At 37.1% G+C, this 19,393-nt stretch overlaps 1 protein-coding gene across 9 annotated transcripts in view; it reads left to right on the top strand.

The window, feature by feature from the left end:
- The window catches only part of FBXW11 (F-box and WD repeat domain containing 11), a 161,063-nt gene that overhangs the window by 102,637 nt on the left and 39,033 nt on the right, over positions 1-19,393 (top strand). For 7 of the 9 annotated variants that reach the window (XM_037799521.1, XM_037799524.1, XM_037799522.1 and 4 more), the window contains 2 exons: positions 12,715-12,777; positions 16,007-16,232. In XM_037799521.1, the coding sequence (XP_037655449.1) occupies positions 12,715-12,777; positions 16,007-16,232 (289 nt within the window). The remainder of the gene's footprint in view (positions 1-12,714; positions 12,778-16,006; positions 16,233-19,393) is intronic. The other 2 variants (XM_037799520.1, XM_037799527.1) reach the window with 1 other exon arrangement.

Below are 19,393 nucleotides of genomic sequence, written 5' to 3' on the forward strand. Positions count from 1 at the left end.
TTATTGCGTTTTGTCTCAGAGCTCTCCTAGTTCTGCTCTTGACTTGACCTGCCCAAATAGCAAGACTTTGAAGGTTTCTGTATTGGGCTTCTTAGAGTAATTGTTTTAGAAAAAGAAAAAAGGTTTAAAAAAAAAAAAAACAAAAAAAAAAACGGGCCCTCCTCAGAGATCTAATGGGTTATTGAAATGCTAATAGACAAAGCAACCAGGGCCATTAAGGAAAGGTCCACAGGGCAGAGAGATCAGCTTTTCTTCGGGATTTGCATATGCACCTCAGGGCCCTTCCCCTTTCTATGTTCACCAGAACTCCAAAAATCCTCTGCTTTTATTTTGGAGTTTTTCGTGTTGTTTTTTTCGTATGCCTGTCTCCTCTCTGCTGGGCTGGCTGCTCTCAGATTCTCTGGTGTCTGGTCTCAGTCTGTCTATGGTTGGAGTTTGAATCAGTAGAATGAGTTTCCGATAAGGTCTGCCACTGCAGTTCTCCCTTCTCCTTCCCGGAGCTGACAGCCCCTCCTCCCACGGGACTGAGCCTGGCAGGGAGGGGCGCGGGTCCCCTGGCCGCAAAAACTTACAGATTTCGCTGATCTCAGCAGTTCCACGTTTTCATGAGTGTTGTATGAAGTATGCCCAAAGTCAGATTGCTCTGTGGTGTCCAGTCCACGCAGTTCCTGGCTTTCTACCTACTTTCCTGGAGGAGTAACTAAAACACCACCACCAGTCCGCCATCTTGTCACCTTCCACCTTGTCCCGGGAATTAGGATGGGTATTGGACGGTTTTCAGCACTTCTTGGCTGTGGATGGCATCTCCAGATTCCGAGTCGTCCCCCCACCTCCACCTCACGAAGACACACCCCTGGCTTTCATGCTCCTAACTCTGGGTAAGAGTAAAAAACTACTGGCTAATCTTTATTTCTGCCTGCTGATACTTGCTGTCCAACACCTCTTTCAAATTTTTCAATTCAATTATTGTACATTTCTGCTCTAGAATTTCTGATTACTCTTTATCATCTTTATCTGTTTATTGAAACTGTCATTTTGTTCATGTATCATTTTTTATCATTTCCTTTAGTTCTTTTACCATATCTTCTTCTTTTTTAATCATTGATCCTATTTAAAATAATTTATAAAATGTTTTGATTAGTAATTCCAGTTACTGGTCTTCCTCTGAGACAGTGTCTGTTAAATTCTTTTTTTTCATGTAACTGGGCCTCCATACTTTCCTGCTCTTACTATGTTTTTAAATTTTTGGTTGAGAACTGGACATTATAAGTATTATATTGTGGCTTCCTGGAAATCTAGTTTTCCCACTTCTCAGTATTAAGGGAACTCTGATTTTTACTGTTGACAACTGGAGCTGTCCATATATGACTTTTCCTTAAGGGTTCACCAGATTAAAGAAAAAAAAAAGAACATAAAAAGGGTGCAGTGCCACTTTAAGTTTCCTTAAAGATGCTGGTGACAAATCTCTGCTGCCAAGAGATCTGAAACCAAGGCTAGCATCTGGTCTGGTCCCTCAGGGATCTGCCTGACTGACCTTGACTTGTACTCCCAACTTTTTGGAGGTAAGGTTTCTATTGCTGGCCTCTCCCAGAATGCAGACCACTGTTACTGTATCTGCTGCTGTGGTGTGGAAGAATTGGGATGGTTGCTCACACTCACATGCCTTCATTTAAGAAAGCTTGTAAAGTTGGTATCTTTTACTTTTGTTTGGTAGTTCTTTGGTTGTTCTAAGTGTCCATTCTGGTTTCAGAGTTACCTACTCTGGAAATCCAGTCCCTTTTTCCAGCTTAGTCATTGTTCTGGTTGACGGGGTGATCTGCAGAGTTTCATACACCACCAATTTGTCCATCAACAAAGAATGAATAAGTAATTTTTAAGTAGTATACAAGAATGAGAGTGAATGAACTGCTGCTATACTCAAGAATCTCAAAGACATAATGTTAAGCAAAAGAAGTCAGACTCAAAGAGTATATACTAGATGATTGCATTTGCATAGGGTTCAAAAACAGACAAAATGAATCAATGGGAATAGTCAAAATCTAGTGATTACCTTGAGCATTAATAACTGGGGGGTAATATGAAGGAAGGGGTTTAGGGCCCTGGTAATATTCTTTATGTTCACCTGAATACCAGTTACACTCGAAAGCATGCTATTTACCATATTATACTTAAAAATGTTTTTTTAAAATAATTAAAAATTTCATCTCTCCGTATCGTATTTTTTATGATACATTATTGTTGGACATTTTCTTTTTTTTTCAATTTTTCCATGTTATAAATTGTTACAACTACAATTTTGTATGGGACCATAATTCCATAGGATAAATTGCTGCAAGATAATCTGTGTCATGTATTACAAAGTACTCTTAAAATAAATTAATTTTATTGAATGTATTCATAAACCATACAATTGTCTGAAGTGTACAATCAGTTGTTCACACCATCTTATAGTTTGCATTTAATTTTTGAACATTTTCATTACTACAAAAAATAAAAATAAGAATACAAATAAAAGCAAAAAAGAACACCCAAAACGTCTCATCACCCTTTCTCTACCCCTTCTATTCATTTACTTTTTGCCCCTGTTTTTCTACTCGTCTCTCCATACGCTGGATAAAGAGAGTGTGAGCCACAGTCACATGGTCACACTGTGCAAACTATATGGTTATATGATTATCTTCAAGAATCAAGGCTACTGGGTTGCAGTTCAACAGTTTCAGGTATTTCCTTCTAGCTATTCTAATACACTAAAAACTGAAAAGGGGTATATATGTAGTGCATGACAGTAACCTCCAGAATGACCTCTGACTATTTGTAATCTCTCAGCCACTGAAACTTTATTTTGTTTCATTTCTCTTCCCCCTTTTGGTCCAGAAGGCTTTCCCAATCCTACAGTGCTGGGTCCAAGCTCATCCCCAAGAGTCATGTCCCATGTTGCCAGGGAGATTTACAACCTTGGGAGTCATGGCCCACATAGCGGGGAAGACAGTGAGTTTACCTGTAGAGTTGGCTTAGAGAGAGAGAGGCCACATCTGAGCAAAAGAGGTTCTCTGGGGTTGATGCTTAGGCACAATTATATATAGGGTTAGCCTCTCCTTTGCAGTAATAAGCTTCATAAGGGCAAGCTCCAAGATCAAAGTCTCAGCCTACTAAACTGGTAGTCTCCGATGCTTGCAAGAATATCAGGAATTCCCAGGTGGGGAAGTTTAATATTACCACATTTCCCCCCCGAGTCTCTCAAGGGGGTTTTACAGATACTTTTTATTCTCTGCCCAAATTATTCTGGGATGTTTTGGGGCTTCTTCACACTAACCTATACAAATCAACCAGATTTCACTCCCTATTCAATGTTCCATGTAAATATGGTGTTCGAATAAACTGACCACATAAGTTAAATTATATACTATATTACAAAAAATATAGATTTTGCACCTAACAAACATCTCCTCCTTTGGTCTCACACAGAAGTTGAAATTTTAAAAACACTGTCAAATCATCTGTTACCCTTTAGTCTGATTTACCTTAATCCTAACCAAGTCCATTTCTTTCATATCTCTATTTGAAGTCTGATCTCTTTTCTCAGACTCCTTAACCATTTGCTGTATGGGGTAATACTAACATTCATAGATGCCAGACTCCGGCTGAGTCTCAGGTGTCACATAGATACCTGAAGTTACAGGGACTGACCAGGTTGTACACAAAGCCTGTAGCTTCCCACTAGCATATAGAGGTGCAGTGCCTTTCAGACCCTGTCCATGCCTAGGGCTGAGGGTGAATCAGAAGCCAAGCTTAAGCTGTTTTTTTTTTGTTTGTTTTTGTTGTTGTTGTTTGCTTGCTTGCTTTTTCCCCAGGCCCTGGCATCTGAATTCTCTGAGGGAGGGCAGCCACTTGAGCTTGGCCCTCCCCTCCCCTTTTCTTAGGGAAGATAGGCTCTTTAGGGAATTAACTCCTTTACTTGACTTCTTTCTTTGTCTCTCTGTCTGAACTCCACCCTTGCCTGGGTCAGTGCTGACAATTGAAAATGCCTGAGGCTTTCTCTCATGAGCATCTTAGAATGAGAGAAAAAGAAAAAGAAAAAGAAAAAGAAAAAGTAATCCCCCTTTCATAGCCAGTCCCCAGCCCCCTGTTTTGCCTGTCGATTGGAGTTGGTACCAGTTCTATGTGCCGCTTTTCTTGGGACACAGCCCTTTTACAGTATTCTGAGCTCAGCAGACTACAAAAGCCTCTGTGTTAATTTATTTTTTTTCCTGTTAGCCCCACCTCCTGTCTGCTGGGAGAGACCTCAGAGTTTCTTTCCTGCTTGCTCTGGGTTTGTCTGTGCTCATAGCTTGTATTCAGTAGACCAAATTTGTTAATTAAAACTGCAATTGGAGCTTGGTTGACAGCTACCTTCCCTTGCTCCCAGCAGAGATCACGTCTTTTTCCCACAGGGAAGTGTTCCAACTCAGTCTTCTGTGCCAGTGGGGGAGGGATGCCAGCTCTGCAGGTTGGAAAGCTTTACTTTACAGTTCTAAGCTGCTGTCTCAGCTATTCTATCCATTCCATACTCGTGTTTGATGTGTGTCTGGTCACTGATATCCCCTAGACAGTTGTTCCAGACTATTTTCTAGTTACTCTTGATTATTTAGTTTTTGTCTAGGGGACTAACTAAATTCCACATCTCCCTATGCCACCATCTTGTCCAGCCTCACAAAATACTTTTTAAAGTTACATATCTATAAATGTTCCCTGTAAGGTAACCATATATAACTGTACCAGAGAGCCCAATTTTTATATAGTATAGAAAAATAAGAGTTGCTAATTTGATAGATGAACAATTGCATCTCATTTGTTACTATAGGTGTTCATTTTTGGCAGCCATTTAAATTTCTATTTTGAAATATCTGTAGTTACCTTTTTGCTTCCTTGCCTATTAAGATATTAATTTTTTTGTTTCCTAACAATTTGTAAGTGATCTTTATATAGTAAGTTATTTGTTGTGCATTACAATATTTCCCCTAATGCACTTTAAGTTTTTGTTGTTTTGAACATTTAGGAGTTAAAAATTTCTTTGTTTAGTGAAATCACAATCTATTTCTTTGTTAAGTGTCATGCCTAGACAGTCTGTCTTTCAACAACTGTGGTTTCTTTTTTAGTTTTATGGTTTTGTTTTTTACACTTGATTCTTTTTGTTTGTAGTTTATCTTTTTATGTGGCATGATGTAACATATGCCTTTTATATTTAATTTTATATTTATATTTTATACTTAGTACTATTTATTGTGTTAATTATTCCCACCAATTTGAAGTTCTAACTTTATCATTCACAAGTTCATAAATGCAAATGAATCTGTTTCTGAGCTTACTCTTCTGTTTCATTGATCTGTCTTGCTTTACCAGGACCACACGGTTTTAATTTTTGTAGCTTGTAAGAATAAACCTTAAAATATAATCACACTGGCACATCCTTCTTTTAAAAATTGGTTCTGAAGCAAGGAATATAAACATTCCCCTATGTACATTCTTCCAGAATCTTGTAATATGATATCAACAACAACAAAATACCTGTTAGAAATTTGCATAGAACTACAATTTAGATTAAGTAGAAAAAAACTTATTACATTATAAAAATTCGTGTAGCAGCAGTGTCAACCAACTTCCCAATGGATTCAAATTTTAATGTTTATATTTTGATTGTATTGTAAGAAAAGAACAACTTGTGTGTTCCTTTATTTTTAGCATTTGGTTGGAGGAAGGAGATGTTTTCTGATTGAGGTAGGTTGAATGGTGGCTGGGGTCATTGCCTATATGGCTTTCTTCCTTCTGATTTGTCAGATTAGTGTGAGAGATAAGGACTGTTTTTGGAAAAGTTAGTTCTCTTTCCAAAGAATGCTTATATCTTTTCAGTGATTTCACTTCCCAGCACTGTGAATAGTAAGATTTAGGTTTAAGGGGAGGGTAAATACTTATAGACCTTAGGCTAGATTATGAGCTCAAATCCAGTTTACCAGAGTGCTAGATTAGAGATTAGGAACCCAGAGTGAATTAACAACCACAAAAGTTTCTTTACCTTTGCCAGTCATTGTCCTATGTGTTTATCTTTGGAATTTAGGGCAAGTGGTGATTGGCAGAGTATATTTATAATTTTTAAACATATAGCAATTTCATCCTGCTTTCTAGCTGTTTTTGAGATTTCTTCTGTGGCCTATGTTGTTTTTTTAAATGCTCCATGTAAACTTGAAAATAATGTATCATTTTTTTGTAGGGTAGAAAATTTGAGATATAGCTAGTAAATTTATTTTTATTTTTCTGTCTGAGCTGTCAAAGATGGGAAGGTGTTTGAAAAAGTAAAATATATTTCTAACTTTTTTCCTTGATGTACTTTATGGGATTTTACTCAGCACATGAAAGCAGATATTATCCTCTTTATAAATTTTGCTCTTTAGAGGTTTTTAAAACTCTTTATGTTATTCAGTGGTTTGACTTAAATGTTGCTTTCCTTGCAATAATGACTCTTTCCTTTTTATTTGAATTTTCCTATTATGTTTTTGTGTTCATTCCTTTTAGCCTTTTTGTGTGATTTTATTATGCCTCCCTCTGTGGGCAGGGGAATGCCCAGATTTAGTTTTATTTTATTAAAAAATGCTCATTGCAACCCATTAAATTGATCCCCTGGAACATAAAGAGCAGTTAGAAAATATCCTAGGTTTTTGTTTTTCCGAATTGAATCAACACTGACTTCTAAACAGAATAGACCTAGATGTGAGTCCTAAGTCATTTATAGCTGTGAATGACTCTTAACCAGTTGCTTAATTTGTCTGCTTCTCACTTTCTGCTGTAAAATTGGAATATCTACTTTCATATTTTTCAAAGATTAGACGTGTACAAACGTACCTAGTACAGAGACTCAATAAAGTTAGCTAATTGCATTTTGGATTGTATTTCTGTCTTAATGATTGTCTTAAGTTCAAAAATCTTTAAAACACAAGAAAATGGCAGAACACCCCCCAGGTTTTTGTTGCTTCCTTTCAGGAGTAAAGATGCGTTTTGTGTTAATATCTTAGATTGTGTAAGTATTTCTCATCATGAAACTCAAAATGCAGAATTTGTGGCATTTTTTAAAGTAGGGAATGAATTCCTCTTATATAACTCTCAAAGGCAGTGTATTTTCCAAATGAGATATATTCTCTGTTAGATGGGGGCACCTGCTGGCAAAGATATATCACTGCTTAGAGCCTGCTGTGCCTATACGTTAAGATAAAATGGAGGGTAGATTATTGGAACTAGCCTACCACTTGCACTGATCGGCATAACAATGGAAAGCAGAATGTGAAAAAGAGATTCTAGGATTAGTGAAACACTACAAAGAAAAAAGGAATCCTAGATGGAGGCTGAGATTCCATACCAGATGTAATGCTGCTCTACCATACTATCCAGCTGATCAAAATACTAGCTTACTTCTATCTTTCTTAACAAATTTTCAACTCACGATATTGTGAGTTTTTTGTTTGTGTGTTTTTTAATAATGGTACAGTGGGTAAACTTTTTGTCATTTTGTTTTGTTTTTAAAAAGAATTCACTTTAAGAAATGTACTTTACATTAGGGCTACCTAGAATGTGTTTGTTTATTAAGGGCAGAAATTTTTGCTATAGCAGCAGTGTTAATCAAAATGCATGGATAAAAAGAAAAGTTACAATTTGCTTAGGTTGTCACCATTTTCAAAGACTACCCTATATGTATTTTCAGTTGTTTTTTTAACAGCATTGTTGAATTTGATTATTCTTCAAATTAGACTCATTTGTGATTGGGGGTATAAAATTTCCAAATCTGACTCTGAGGATAATGGATACCTGACTAATTGAACTCACCAACCAACTAATTGTCCTTTGAATGGAAAGTTATAATACTCTGTTTTTCTCACAATGCCATTTTCGAAAACAGAGCCACCCCTTGTGCCTGTGTTCTCCTTTACAGTGGTGGAACAAGTGTTTTTAAATAAGATCAGGATCTTCGTCACGCTGCAAATAGCTATACATGCTACGTAACTGAGGAGGCAGTGTTGTGAAGATAGAGTGTAGATAGAAAGAGGCTAGCTTTGAATCCTGGCACTTATTTGCTGCATAACCACAAGGAAGTTGCATAAAATTTCTGAGCCATTGTTCCCTGTCTGTAAAATGGGGATAATGTGTACCATCTTTCAGGGTTACTGTAAGTGTTAAGAGATAATTATGTATAGTTTCTGACACAATGCCTGGCATATCATAGGCAATCATTAATTATTGTCATTTCTATTCCTCTATGGAGCTATTGGTTATAGTGTATGGTTGGTCACATTTTTAATGTAATTGACAGTGTTACTTGAGGAATATACCCAGGAACAGGTATTAGATTCTAGTGGTATTTGGTAACTCTGAAATATCATGAAGTAGGATGGAGTCTGTCATGTCAATGCAGCCATACTTAGGTTGATCCTACCACATGGGCAGTGATTTTAAGTTTAGAGATTATTAAAGTTACCAGGGGAATTAAAAAAACAAAAAACAAAAACCTATATATGCCTAAGCTTCAGCCCAGTCTCTCTGGTCAGTTATTTGGTCAAAGATGTGCTTTGCTATTTTCTTGCCTTTGAGGTACCTTTGGGAATCTAATGAAAGCCCTGGATTTTTCTGGAGAAATGCATAAACTAACTTTTGTATAGTTCTGTAATATTTGTAGCCCTCACCTACACCCCCAAGTGCATGACCCTGTAGTAAAGAACTTCCTTAAGTGAAAGTTTCTCAAGTATGCAATTAATGACATCTGTTACTTGCTCATGGTGAGATCAGGCTTTATTTGGACAACATCACATACCGTCACAGAGGCTGAGGAAAGAAGCCCAAGGAGAAAGAAAAATCAGGCCTGTGATGACTGTGATTTAATCTGTCTTTCAAAAAAGCCAAGTTTAGAAGTTCATGTGCCCCTAGAGCAGTGGTTCTCAAGAGGAGGGGTGATTTTGCCCCCTACCCTAAGGGGATCTTTTGCAATCTGGAAACATTTTTGGTTGTCACAGCTGGAAATGCATTGGGGTGTGCTGCTGTCTTCTAGTGGGTGGTGCACAGGGATGCTGCTGAACGTCTTGCAGTGCACAGGACAGTTTCACAGCAAACAGTTATCTGGCCCAAAATGTCATTAGTACCAAGGTTGGTCTGCTCTAGAGTCTAGCTGCTTCCTCCTGGATTCTAGCTTTCATTGTTAGTATTATCAGAACAGGAGGATCTGCATTTTTATCTGTTTACTTGTGATGCTTCTTTGGTAGGTGTAGAAGGAAAGAGAAGATGGTGAGAAAGTAGGAAGTGAGTAAGCTGGTATGGTATTTCAAAGAATTGCTTTTTCCCAGAAATGTTGGAGGATCAAAGAGGATTTCAGCTCTCTGATTGCCTTATCTCATGGTTTCACCTAAGAGTTGGGATGTAGAAAACAACCTTCCTTTTCTTTTGGAGGCTCATCATTTTTACTTACCTTGTTCTTGAACTTGTGATCTTTTGTCTGTTGCCTTAAGTCAAAGTGATAACAAAAAAAAGTTTTGTAGCTCCTGTAAGAATTTTCTATACTTGTCGTCTCTCACCCTCATGACCCCGTATAGCAGGCTGAGAAAGATGATGGGGAAGAGGAGAAGAATGTTTTGTATTTACCAAAGTGGGTGTTTCTTTTGTCTCCCAGAACTATTTATCTGGCGAAGTAGGAGGAGGAAGGAAATATGCCATGCAATTGCCTTAGTCCAGTGTTGCCAATATGTGCTGAGCTATTATTAATAGATATATTATAAAGAGAGTGGAGAGTGTCTGTGTCCAACAAGCTAGGGAAAGCTGAATTAAACTATGTTATAAAATAGCCTGATTTTTAAATTGTAGGGATTTACAGAGCCTTTAGTATCTTTTTTTAAAAGGCAATTATATCGAGGTATTTACACACCCTGCAGTCCATCTGAAGTATACAATCATTGGCTCACGGTATCATCACATAGTTGTGCACTCAGCACCATGGTTAGTTTTAGAACATTTTCGTTACTCCTGAAGTGTATTGTATCCTCTGAGAGAGTGAGCTAGAGTGTGTAGCATTTCTTACTTAGACCATGGGACCCTTTTTTCTCTGAACATCTCCTGGGGTTAGTGTTACCTGAAATACTCTTTGGAAATGATTCTCCTCTTAATGTAGCTTGAGAACAGAATTTTCCCTTTGGCATGCTTTCTAAGAGAGTTGAAAAAATATGTATGATGGTGGAGCTATTCCAGCCCCTTGAGGGTTTTACTAAATACAGTTCTATTAAACTGTACATCTTTATCCACTTTTATCAGGCCTTAAGAGAATAGTTTCATCAGAGGGATTATGCCTTGCCTTCTCAACCGTACAAGTAAACACCATTTCTTTCTTTTGGAATGAATGAAAGGAAAAATGAGATTTTCTCATTGTAATGACAAGTGCTTCTTGTGTCATCTCCAGGGACTTCTGACTTTTTTCACTTTCTCCCTCAGTGAGGAAAGTATTAAGGTAACTTGGGTCAGAATAACTCGGGAGAATTCCGACTCCTGTTTTTTCAAGAGTTTTTAGTTTAAAACATATATATATCCCTCATACATTTCCTGAGGTATCTGGGGACACGAGGGTGGGGATTTACTTCCCATCTGTCTTCCACTTAATTTGTCATTCCTTTACATGCTCACCTCTTATGTTTCCAGCCATTCTTCTTTCTCTCCTTGCCACCTTCTTAGAACCCAGGACATTGTGACATTGCATGGATGGCTTTGTAAATGTATCAGTCAAATCTGTGAGATGGTGTACTGAGTCACTGTCCCTACCTTGTTCATTACCCTAAGGAAACCTGCTGGGTTTATTAATCTGAAGGTCCTTTAAGCTGGCAGTAAAAGAAAAATTGTGTGGAGAAGACTTTATAAATGCTACTTTTATTCACTTATTCCTCATTCCCTTCTCCCCATTTGGGATTATTTACTGCTGCCGCCAATGTGCCCTGATTTAGACACTGGGTTCTTCCTGAATTCTGTCTGCTTAAATTCTTGTAGCTTAGCAAAGTCCAGGCAGAAACATTTAAACAAGGTTTTACTGAAGAACTTGGGAATAGCAAAAGGGAAATGAATACTGAGCAACATGAAATTTAGGTAATCTGGTTTATAAAGGACAATTTATCTCCTGTACACATGCTGCCTTCCTCTGTACCTCATGGTTGGCTTTCATATAGAGTCCCTCTCCATCCCTTTCCTACTGCAGACCTTGGAGCTATGGGGCTTAGAAGATTTTATTGAGGAAGCCAGTGGGTTTCCCTATAATTAGTCATCTGGAGCCCTTCTGTTCAAGTCTTTGAGTTTAGAAAGGTGGGAGAAGACACTTCAGGGGGGAAGTAGCATCTTCAAGGTAGGGAGTGAATTAATATTTTTGAACTACCCATTGTGCAGCAAGCTTTCTATGAGGTAGTTTCAATCCGCACAGCTCTCTGTGATTTATATTCATTACATGGGTAAAATAACTTCCTCAAGGTCACACACAGGCATTGAGTAAGTTACCTGACCAGAACAGTATTCAAAACCCTCACTTTGGTTCCAAAGCTTTTGACTTTCCTACTACATTAAATTGCATACTTGGTCAGGTAGTTATGTGACCTATAGAGCTACTAGTGTTCAGTGATGATTCTTCTACCATTACCTGTATTGGGTATTTTCACACACATTGTTTGGAAATACTGTATGGGTCCAAACATTTTAGGACTTGAAGAACATAAAGAAAAAATAGGAAAAATGTGAAGATGGGCTTATCCCCTAAAGGCAGTAAGCAGGTTCTTGTAAACATTGATAATTTAAACAGACCTTCAGGATCCTTTTGACTAATGCTATAGGATAAATGTTTTCTAAATTTTGTACTCCAATTTTAGAATTTTAGGGCTGGAAGGGATCTTAGAGAGATAAATGAGTTGTTACTCCTTTCAGAGCACAACTCTCCCACTTCCCCTTCTCATTAAGTTTCCATTTAGCCATTAGGTAGGAGCTTCAAAAGGGAAAAGCCAATCATGTATAATCTCCAGTTAATGGGCATCTATTGAGCTACTAGGTCACCAGAAAGAATAATTACACAGTGCCTCTTTGTGCAGTAAACACAAAAATCAAAAGCTAATGCATTCCCAAGGCAAGCCAGATTGTTACAGGCTAACAGCATCCTCTTCAGGGAAAAGGCTGGGGCACCCACCATGCTTGCTAGGGGAGATTGCAAAGCCATTCCAGAAAAACAAGGCTATCAAGAGAGCAAAGAGAAAGGCCAGGGGGCTTCCAAGGCTTTGTCAGTTTTAATTGCTGATGGTTGGGCTGGATTACTGAATAGCAGACAGTCTAGTAAATGTTTTGTGTAATCAGCGGGAACTTAGAGGGTCTCTGGGGCTTCTTGTCCAAGTAAAAGAATAACAGTGATGATTGAGGTAGAACTTCAGCCCTGCTTCTACAATTTAGCCTGTTTTCTAAGCACGCCCAACCTTTTTAAATAATAAATTTTGTCCAGCCGTTAACTATATTGATTTATGAGTGTTGAGTACAGTCCCTTTGACCCAAAAAGGCGTGTGTTAGCCACAAGCCAAAATAGCTCTTGGGTTCGTGTTGGTAGACCCTAGTTTGAGTTTTCAAAATTATATCTTGGTGTAGTTATTTAGAATTTGCAAAACTTGGCATAATTCAAATAACCTGTTTTTCCCCCCTTAGAACACTTCAGTTATGGAGGATCAAAATGAAGATGAGTCCCCAAAGAAAAATACTCTTTGGCAGGTAGGAATGACTGCGCACAGATAAGATAGCAATTGACTTAATGTAGATAAGGTGCTCCCTTAGCTAATGTCCTCAATGAGAACAAGAGCCAAGCATTTTTTTTTTTGCTTACTTTTATGCAGTTTTGCTGGTTTCAGAATCTACCCTAATTGGTCTTCTTTTCCTTAGGGAAATGTCTTCATGTCTAATAAAGAATGAAGTGTTTTGGGGTTTCATAAAGATTCTGAAGTGACTGTAGCCCAAAATGTTCTGTCTGTGGCCATTGTGGAAGCCAAAGATGAAAAATGGTGCCATCTTCTGTCACCTTAATGGCACCAGACTACATGCTAGTGTTTGCATTGATGACTTTTTCTCCGTTTGCCCTCACCCCCATCCCTTCTCTCCCATTTCTGATTGTTTTGCCATTTCCTTTTAGATTCACTTTCCTTCTTTCCTCACTCTATTTTAGTTTACTAGTTTTCTCCCAACCCCTCAGTTGTTTGTTTTTTGTTTTTTTGATGTGGGGAGTGGGAGGAAGAGGGTAGTCGTGTGATGTTTTATGATTTGGTATTTTCATCAACCATATGGCATACATAGTTTTTCCATTCATGAAGTCATGATTAAAGGCAAAACAAATCTAAATCAGGGGAGAATAATGTAAAGAAATTATCTGGGTTCATTTGATTTGAAGCTAAACAGGCAGGTTGGTTAGCAAGAATAAAGTGCCCCCAACAAATTTAAGATAAAATGAAACAAAGCAAAACAATACCAGGAAGATCTTTCTGGTCCAGGTGGTGATTGAAAACAGAATATTGAAAATTTGTTGTAGAACAGTGCACATGCCACTATTTTTTTTTTTTTTTTTGACATTTTGTGCAGACTATATTTTGTTCCTTCCTTCACATTGGTTATTTTGCAATAGGATTCTCTTTATTTCCTATTGATTTTTCAACTCACAGTGGTTATTAACACTTTAGCTTTCAATTTCTCTTTCCAGTCAACTTGTTAATGGTATACAAGTGCTCTGGGGAGCTTAGATGGTTAGGAATGTTTCTGTAAATGAAATAATAACACTTTTGCTTAGCAAATGAAATAATGGGTGTAAAAATACTTTGTAAAATATAAGGCGCAGTTACAAATTGTTACCATCATTATCTGGTAGCGTTTACTGGTTTTCTTTTTAAAGGCTATTTAACCAGTTATGAAAACAATTGTTTTGGCAAGTTATTGTGAAAAAAGTATAGAATGAAAAGGAGAAGGAATACAGAACAGCTTTCTTTCTCAAGTTTAGGCACTTTTAGCATTTTGATGTATATATATCCTTTAGTCTGTCTTGATGCGCTCCCCTTCATACAAGTTCTTGTGATCAAAATGCTATATAAAATTCTGGATCTTGCCTTTTTTTCTTAACATTAATTCCTAAGTATGTTCTCTTGTTATTAATCTTATTTTATAAACCTAATTTTAATGGCTACATTATGGCACTTTGTGTAGATGTGTTATAATTTGTTTTAACTATTTGCCTAACATTGGGCAGAGTTATTTCTCATTTTTCTCTCATATTTTGGTGAACATCCTTATGCTTAAACAGCAAAGATGTCCCTTACTTATACCTCCTGATATTCACCACAGCTGAGGATTCTCACTTCACCTCTAACTGTTTTGAACTCTTTATTTTTTTAATTTTTTTTTAAATTTGGGGATCTGTTAGATATGAATGTTCTACCACAAACAAGGTCAAATTCTTTTTGAAAAAAATCCCTGTTCAATGCTACCCCCTGGTGGTACGTGGTGTCAGTGAGTTCTCCCTCACCCAAGGTGAAAAACATTCTTAGATAATTGGGTAGTAAATACTTTCCTACTTGAGACCTCTAAATGTGGACATCAGGACTTGCTGTAGACATGAAAGATTTGTAAGGTTTTATCAAGGAAAGCTGAAGACTCCTTTGGATATTTTAGGGTGTCTTCTTTATGGGATGGACTCAGTCCACTTTAAGTCAGAGGACATACTGATAATGAAAACTCTTAGTTCTTTCTATGGAAGATGTCTGTGGTAAGTTTGTAATGAAATTAATAGAAATTTTCAGTGGGACTCTTCAGTTTTTCAAAATTCTCTTATATGTTTCTCCTTATGATTTTATACACTAGGAGCCTATTAGAGGAGTGATGGACAGATGGCTTGGCAAATGTTTAACACAAGTGTTGAAGCTCTCTTGGTTTTAAACAGGGAATTACTGAGCCTCATAGCATCAGTAGTAGTTTTTGCTTGAGTCTGGGGATTTAGATTATTTTTTATGCTATTTTTCGGATGCAGTGTGTGAAATTTGAAATTTTTTTTTTATATCCTGATTTTATCCAAGGACGTGGTGGGTAGATTTGATGAGAAATACATCACTAATATAGAAATTTATGGATTATCCATATACCATCTATACAAGATGAGGAACTTTATAGGTGCCTATGGATTTCCTTGGGTCACTTTTTGACAAGGTGGTTAAAAGAAGGGAAGGAAGGATTAAACCATATTGCCAACAGTTTAGCTGCACTGGGAAACAATATGGAGGGGATCAAAAATGGTTGGGTAAAACAAAGCTTTTTAGATTTAATTGCCTCCAGGTTTCAATACACAAGTTGCTTATCTTCTCCATTAGATAGACCAGTGGTTTTCAAAAATGTGATCCCTGCACCAGCAGTATCAGCATCACCTGGGAACTTACTAGAAATACAAATTCTTGGGCTCTACCCCAGACAGATGGAATCAGAACCTCTGGGGGTGGAACTCAGCAGTCTGTGTGTTAATAAACCCTCTGTGTGATTCTGATGTGCGCTCAAGTTTGAGAACCTTTGGAATACACTGTATCTAGCATTAACTTTCAACTTGTAGGCAGTGAAGCAAACTATTAATAGTCAATCAGTTGCCCTTTTGCCAAGTTGAGCAGTTCCTCTAAGATGGTTATTTCTAACTTGAGCTACCTCATAACAGCAAATTTTGGAATAAGAATTGAAAAATGATCATGTAATATACCATTTAACTTTAGAAATGTCTGTAACTTTGACATCTATTTACTTTAGTGACTGGTTTGAGGATTTGGGTCCTGAATACATTTTAAATTACTTCCCTAATGAATTAATAAAGGAATAAATTTGGCTTTTAAGATTAAATACCCAGGGTAAAAAATGTTTCTAATGAAATATTAATTAGATTTCTTTCCCTTGTCAAAACTAATTCTTTTTTCTTTTCCTGAAATAGATAAGTAATGGAACATCATCTGTGATCGTCTCCAGAAAGAGGCCATCAGAAGGAAACTATCAAAAAGAAAAAGACTTGTGTATTAAATATTTTGACCAGTGGTCTGAATCAGATCAAGTGGAATTTGTGGAACATCTTATTTCACGAATGTGTCACTATCAGCATGGACATATTAACTCTTACCTGAAGCCCATGTTGCAGCGGGACTTTATTACCGCTTTACCAGGTAACTACACTCGTCTTTAGCAAAGCTGAGCACTGGAAGAATGCCCAGGCCAAGAATTTGGGCAGAGCTGAGTAGATATTTGTGAAATGAATGAATGAGCATTGTGGATGAGCATTGTGTGAGACAACGTTTCTTTGTATACATACTGCATTTTAATCTGTGGCAGTTGAGGAGGAATTATAATTTAGCATCTACTTAGTAAGTGTAGTCAGTTTCTGCAATTTATAGTGTTCCCTGGTCAATACTTTTGCTTTATTTCATTTGTTAAATGAGTTAATAATATGCTTTTTATTTTAATATAGTCTGTATAGGGAATTTTTAAGTATATGACTGTTTTTCCTGTAGTATTGTTTGGGAAGTGTCCCAAACTTTAGGATGCTCAATTGTATATGAAATGACACTTAGCTAAATGGCATATACATTGCAAAAACTTACAGGATGACTTTATTACATTTCTCAAAACTTGTTTCTGCATCCTCTCCATTACCACCTTACCCCCATCTCTCTGTCACACACACATAGGTACATAAACACACACATACACACAGTCTCCTGGTTAAGTTTGTTTGATTTTTGATCACTCTTTTCCCTTTTTTTCCTCTCTCTACCTTTCTGTCTTCTTTCTCTCTTTCAGATTTATAATTGGTTAGGTATAGAGATTTCAACCCTGAAAAGAATGTTGGCCAGAACATTTCCTCTGTTGTGGTCAGTCTGGAGGTCACAACTGCCATGCGGGGTAGGCTGAGAAATAGCTGGGATGAACCAGCACCACTGTCGCTAACCCTGTCTTCATTAGCACCACTGGATGCCTCCTTAAAGAGAAGCTCTTCCCTTGGCCTTTCTGTGATTTCCATTTCTAAGTACTTATACAGCAAACCAACACAAACTTGGTCTCAGGCCTGAAATATAGGGCTGCAAATTGACAGACTAGCTTCTGATTTCTAATCCTCTCTTCAAAACTTATAAATTGACTTTCTACAATGGAAGTGTTTAAGGATTGTTGAGAGTTAGTTTAGAAATTGTGGACTCTCCTTTTCCTTTTATGCTGAAATACAGCACTATTTGCCCCATTTCTTCCATTAGTATCTCTGGAAAAGCAAAATACAAGCTCCCTTTTTCTAGAATCATAGTACTTAATTGCTGAAAGGGATCATGGCCGTCACTTAGTCCTGTTTCTCATTGTATAGATTAGGAAAGAGAAGATCAGAGAAATTAGGTGAAATGTCCAAGATCATGCATCGTGTGATGATGGGGAGGAGGTAGGATGGGTTGATTCAAAAGTTAGTGCAAAGGCTAAAATCACTTATAGTTAAGATCACGCTGAGAAAATTCCTTAAATTGGCCCTAAGTATAGAATATCTGATTTACAGCCTGTTTCAGTAATATTTGTTTTTAATTATAAGAGAGAGAAAGAGAGATGCTTTTAAGTAAGTGAGAGAGAGAGAGAAACAGAGAAAATATATGAAAATTATAGTTACATTGAAGTGAGATGAGTGCACATGTGGTGCGGCTCCTCTGTTTGTGCAGTGCCCAAACTCAGAAACGAAATCATCCAAGACTTTGTGAGAGACTTCATCTCACACCGAGAAAAGACGTGGTAGTTTTTTTAAGTTGATGATTGTTCTTGTTCCTTATAAGTGCTTTTAACTAAATGAGGTTATGGCTCCATGCTTCTCAAACAAATCTGTTTATTGTTTGATTGTCTGCTTTCCACTATTTTGGTTTTATTTGCTATCAAATATTTTAGAGTGCCAGGGAACGTATCTTGTATTTATAGAATATCCACAAGGTGGCACTGTTGAAGTTCTCTTGATTTGCAGAGTATAGATCAGAAGCAGCCCCTTCTCTTGGGGAGCGTATAGTCTTGGAGAAGAGACAGAACAGATGAACATGTGTTATGTATATAAATATGGTTAGTATAATTTCATACAATTCTGTTTTCATTATAGTGAATTTTAAGGTATTGTCCATATCTCTGTTAAAGTGGAATTCTGTGGTATTGGATATTACATGAAATGAATGGACCATTGGCTGGGACGTGGAAATATTTTTGTTAAAGTGGTATTTGTTTTAACAGGATTTGATCTGAACATGTATACACATGTCAGTATATATCATACATATGAATCTAATATCTGGGGACAAGCTGGCCTAGCTGATTGTGTTAGTTAGTGTCTAGCAGACTTGGATTAAACCTGGCATTAGTTGCTTAACACAGACCCTGCCTTAAGAGCATTAGGAGAAAAACAAGTCCATGTGTATGTTTTTACTTAGATTTAACAATGTGTGGGGTGACTTTATGAATCATTATTCTAGTTTGGTGTTTAATTATTACTGTAGATGATCTTGAACTTGAATTTTTACTCTATTGAAACTGATAGTCAACTGAAGACTTCTTTTGATTGTGAAAGCCATTAATTTTATAGAAATTATCTATAGTTTTGACTTTTAAATGTTTACTGTGAATATCATACCTGTCAGTAGAAAGAAAATGGAAAATGTTTGTGGTTTTTGGCTCCTTTTGGTTCAGTGGAAAAAGTGATAATTATGATATGCTTTTCTAAAAATCATGGTAAATGTTTAGTCTGCAATGTCAATTTCTGCCGGCAAAGTTTGTGGTTTGTAAGAACTGTTGTTAAAGGGGAAATTTATACCATTTAAAGTAGAGGCAGATCATACTTCAAAAAAGAAGATAAGCTTTGGTGGTCAGTTTAGTGAGGTGTCTAAGCAATTAATTTTGAAACACTTACCCTCCTGGCTATGGTTTATTCGGTTGTTTTACCAAGAAAGGATGATAAGCCATTATGCACTGTAAATGTGACAAAGACTAGATCAAAGGTCTTGGAAAATATTGAAGAGTATAGTTAAGGCTTCAGACTGGATGCAGGGTCAAAATCCCAGCATGACCAAGTGGAAAGAGTGTGGGTATTGGGTTTAGATAGCTCCTAGTTTTGAATCCTGGCCCCTGTCCTTAATAGCTATGTGACTCACGTTTTGGAGCCTCAGGTTCCCCATCTGCATGGGAATAATAATAATAATACTTCATGGGAATAATGTGAGGATTAAAGACAATGTATGTAATATGCTTGGTATCTAGTGGGTACTAGGAAGATAATGGCTTAAAAAAAAAAAAAAAAAGCCCAGTGAGGCAGGAAACACCT

Source organism: Choloepus didactylus, chromosome 11, assembly GCF_015220235.1.
Source record: "Choloepus didactylus isolate mChoDid1 chromosome 11, mChoDid1.pri, whole genome shotgun sequence".
Lineage (NCBI taxonomy): Eukaryota > Metazoa > Chordata > Mammalia > Pilosa > Megalonychidae > Choloepus > Choloepus didactylus.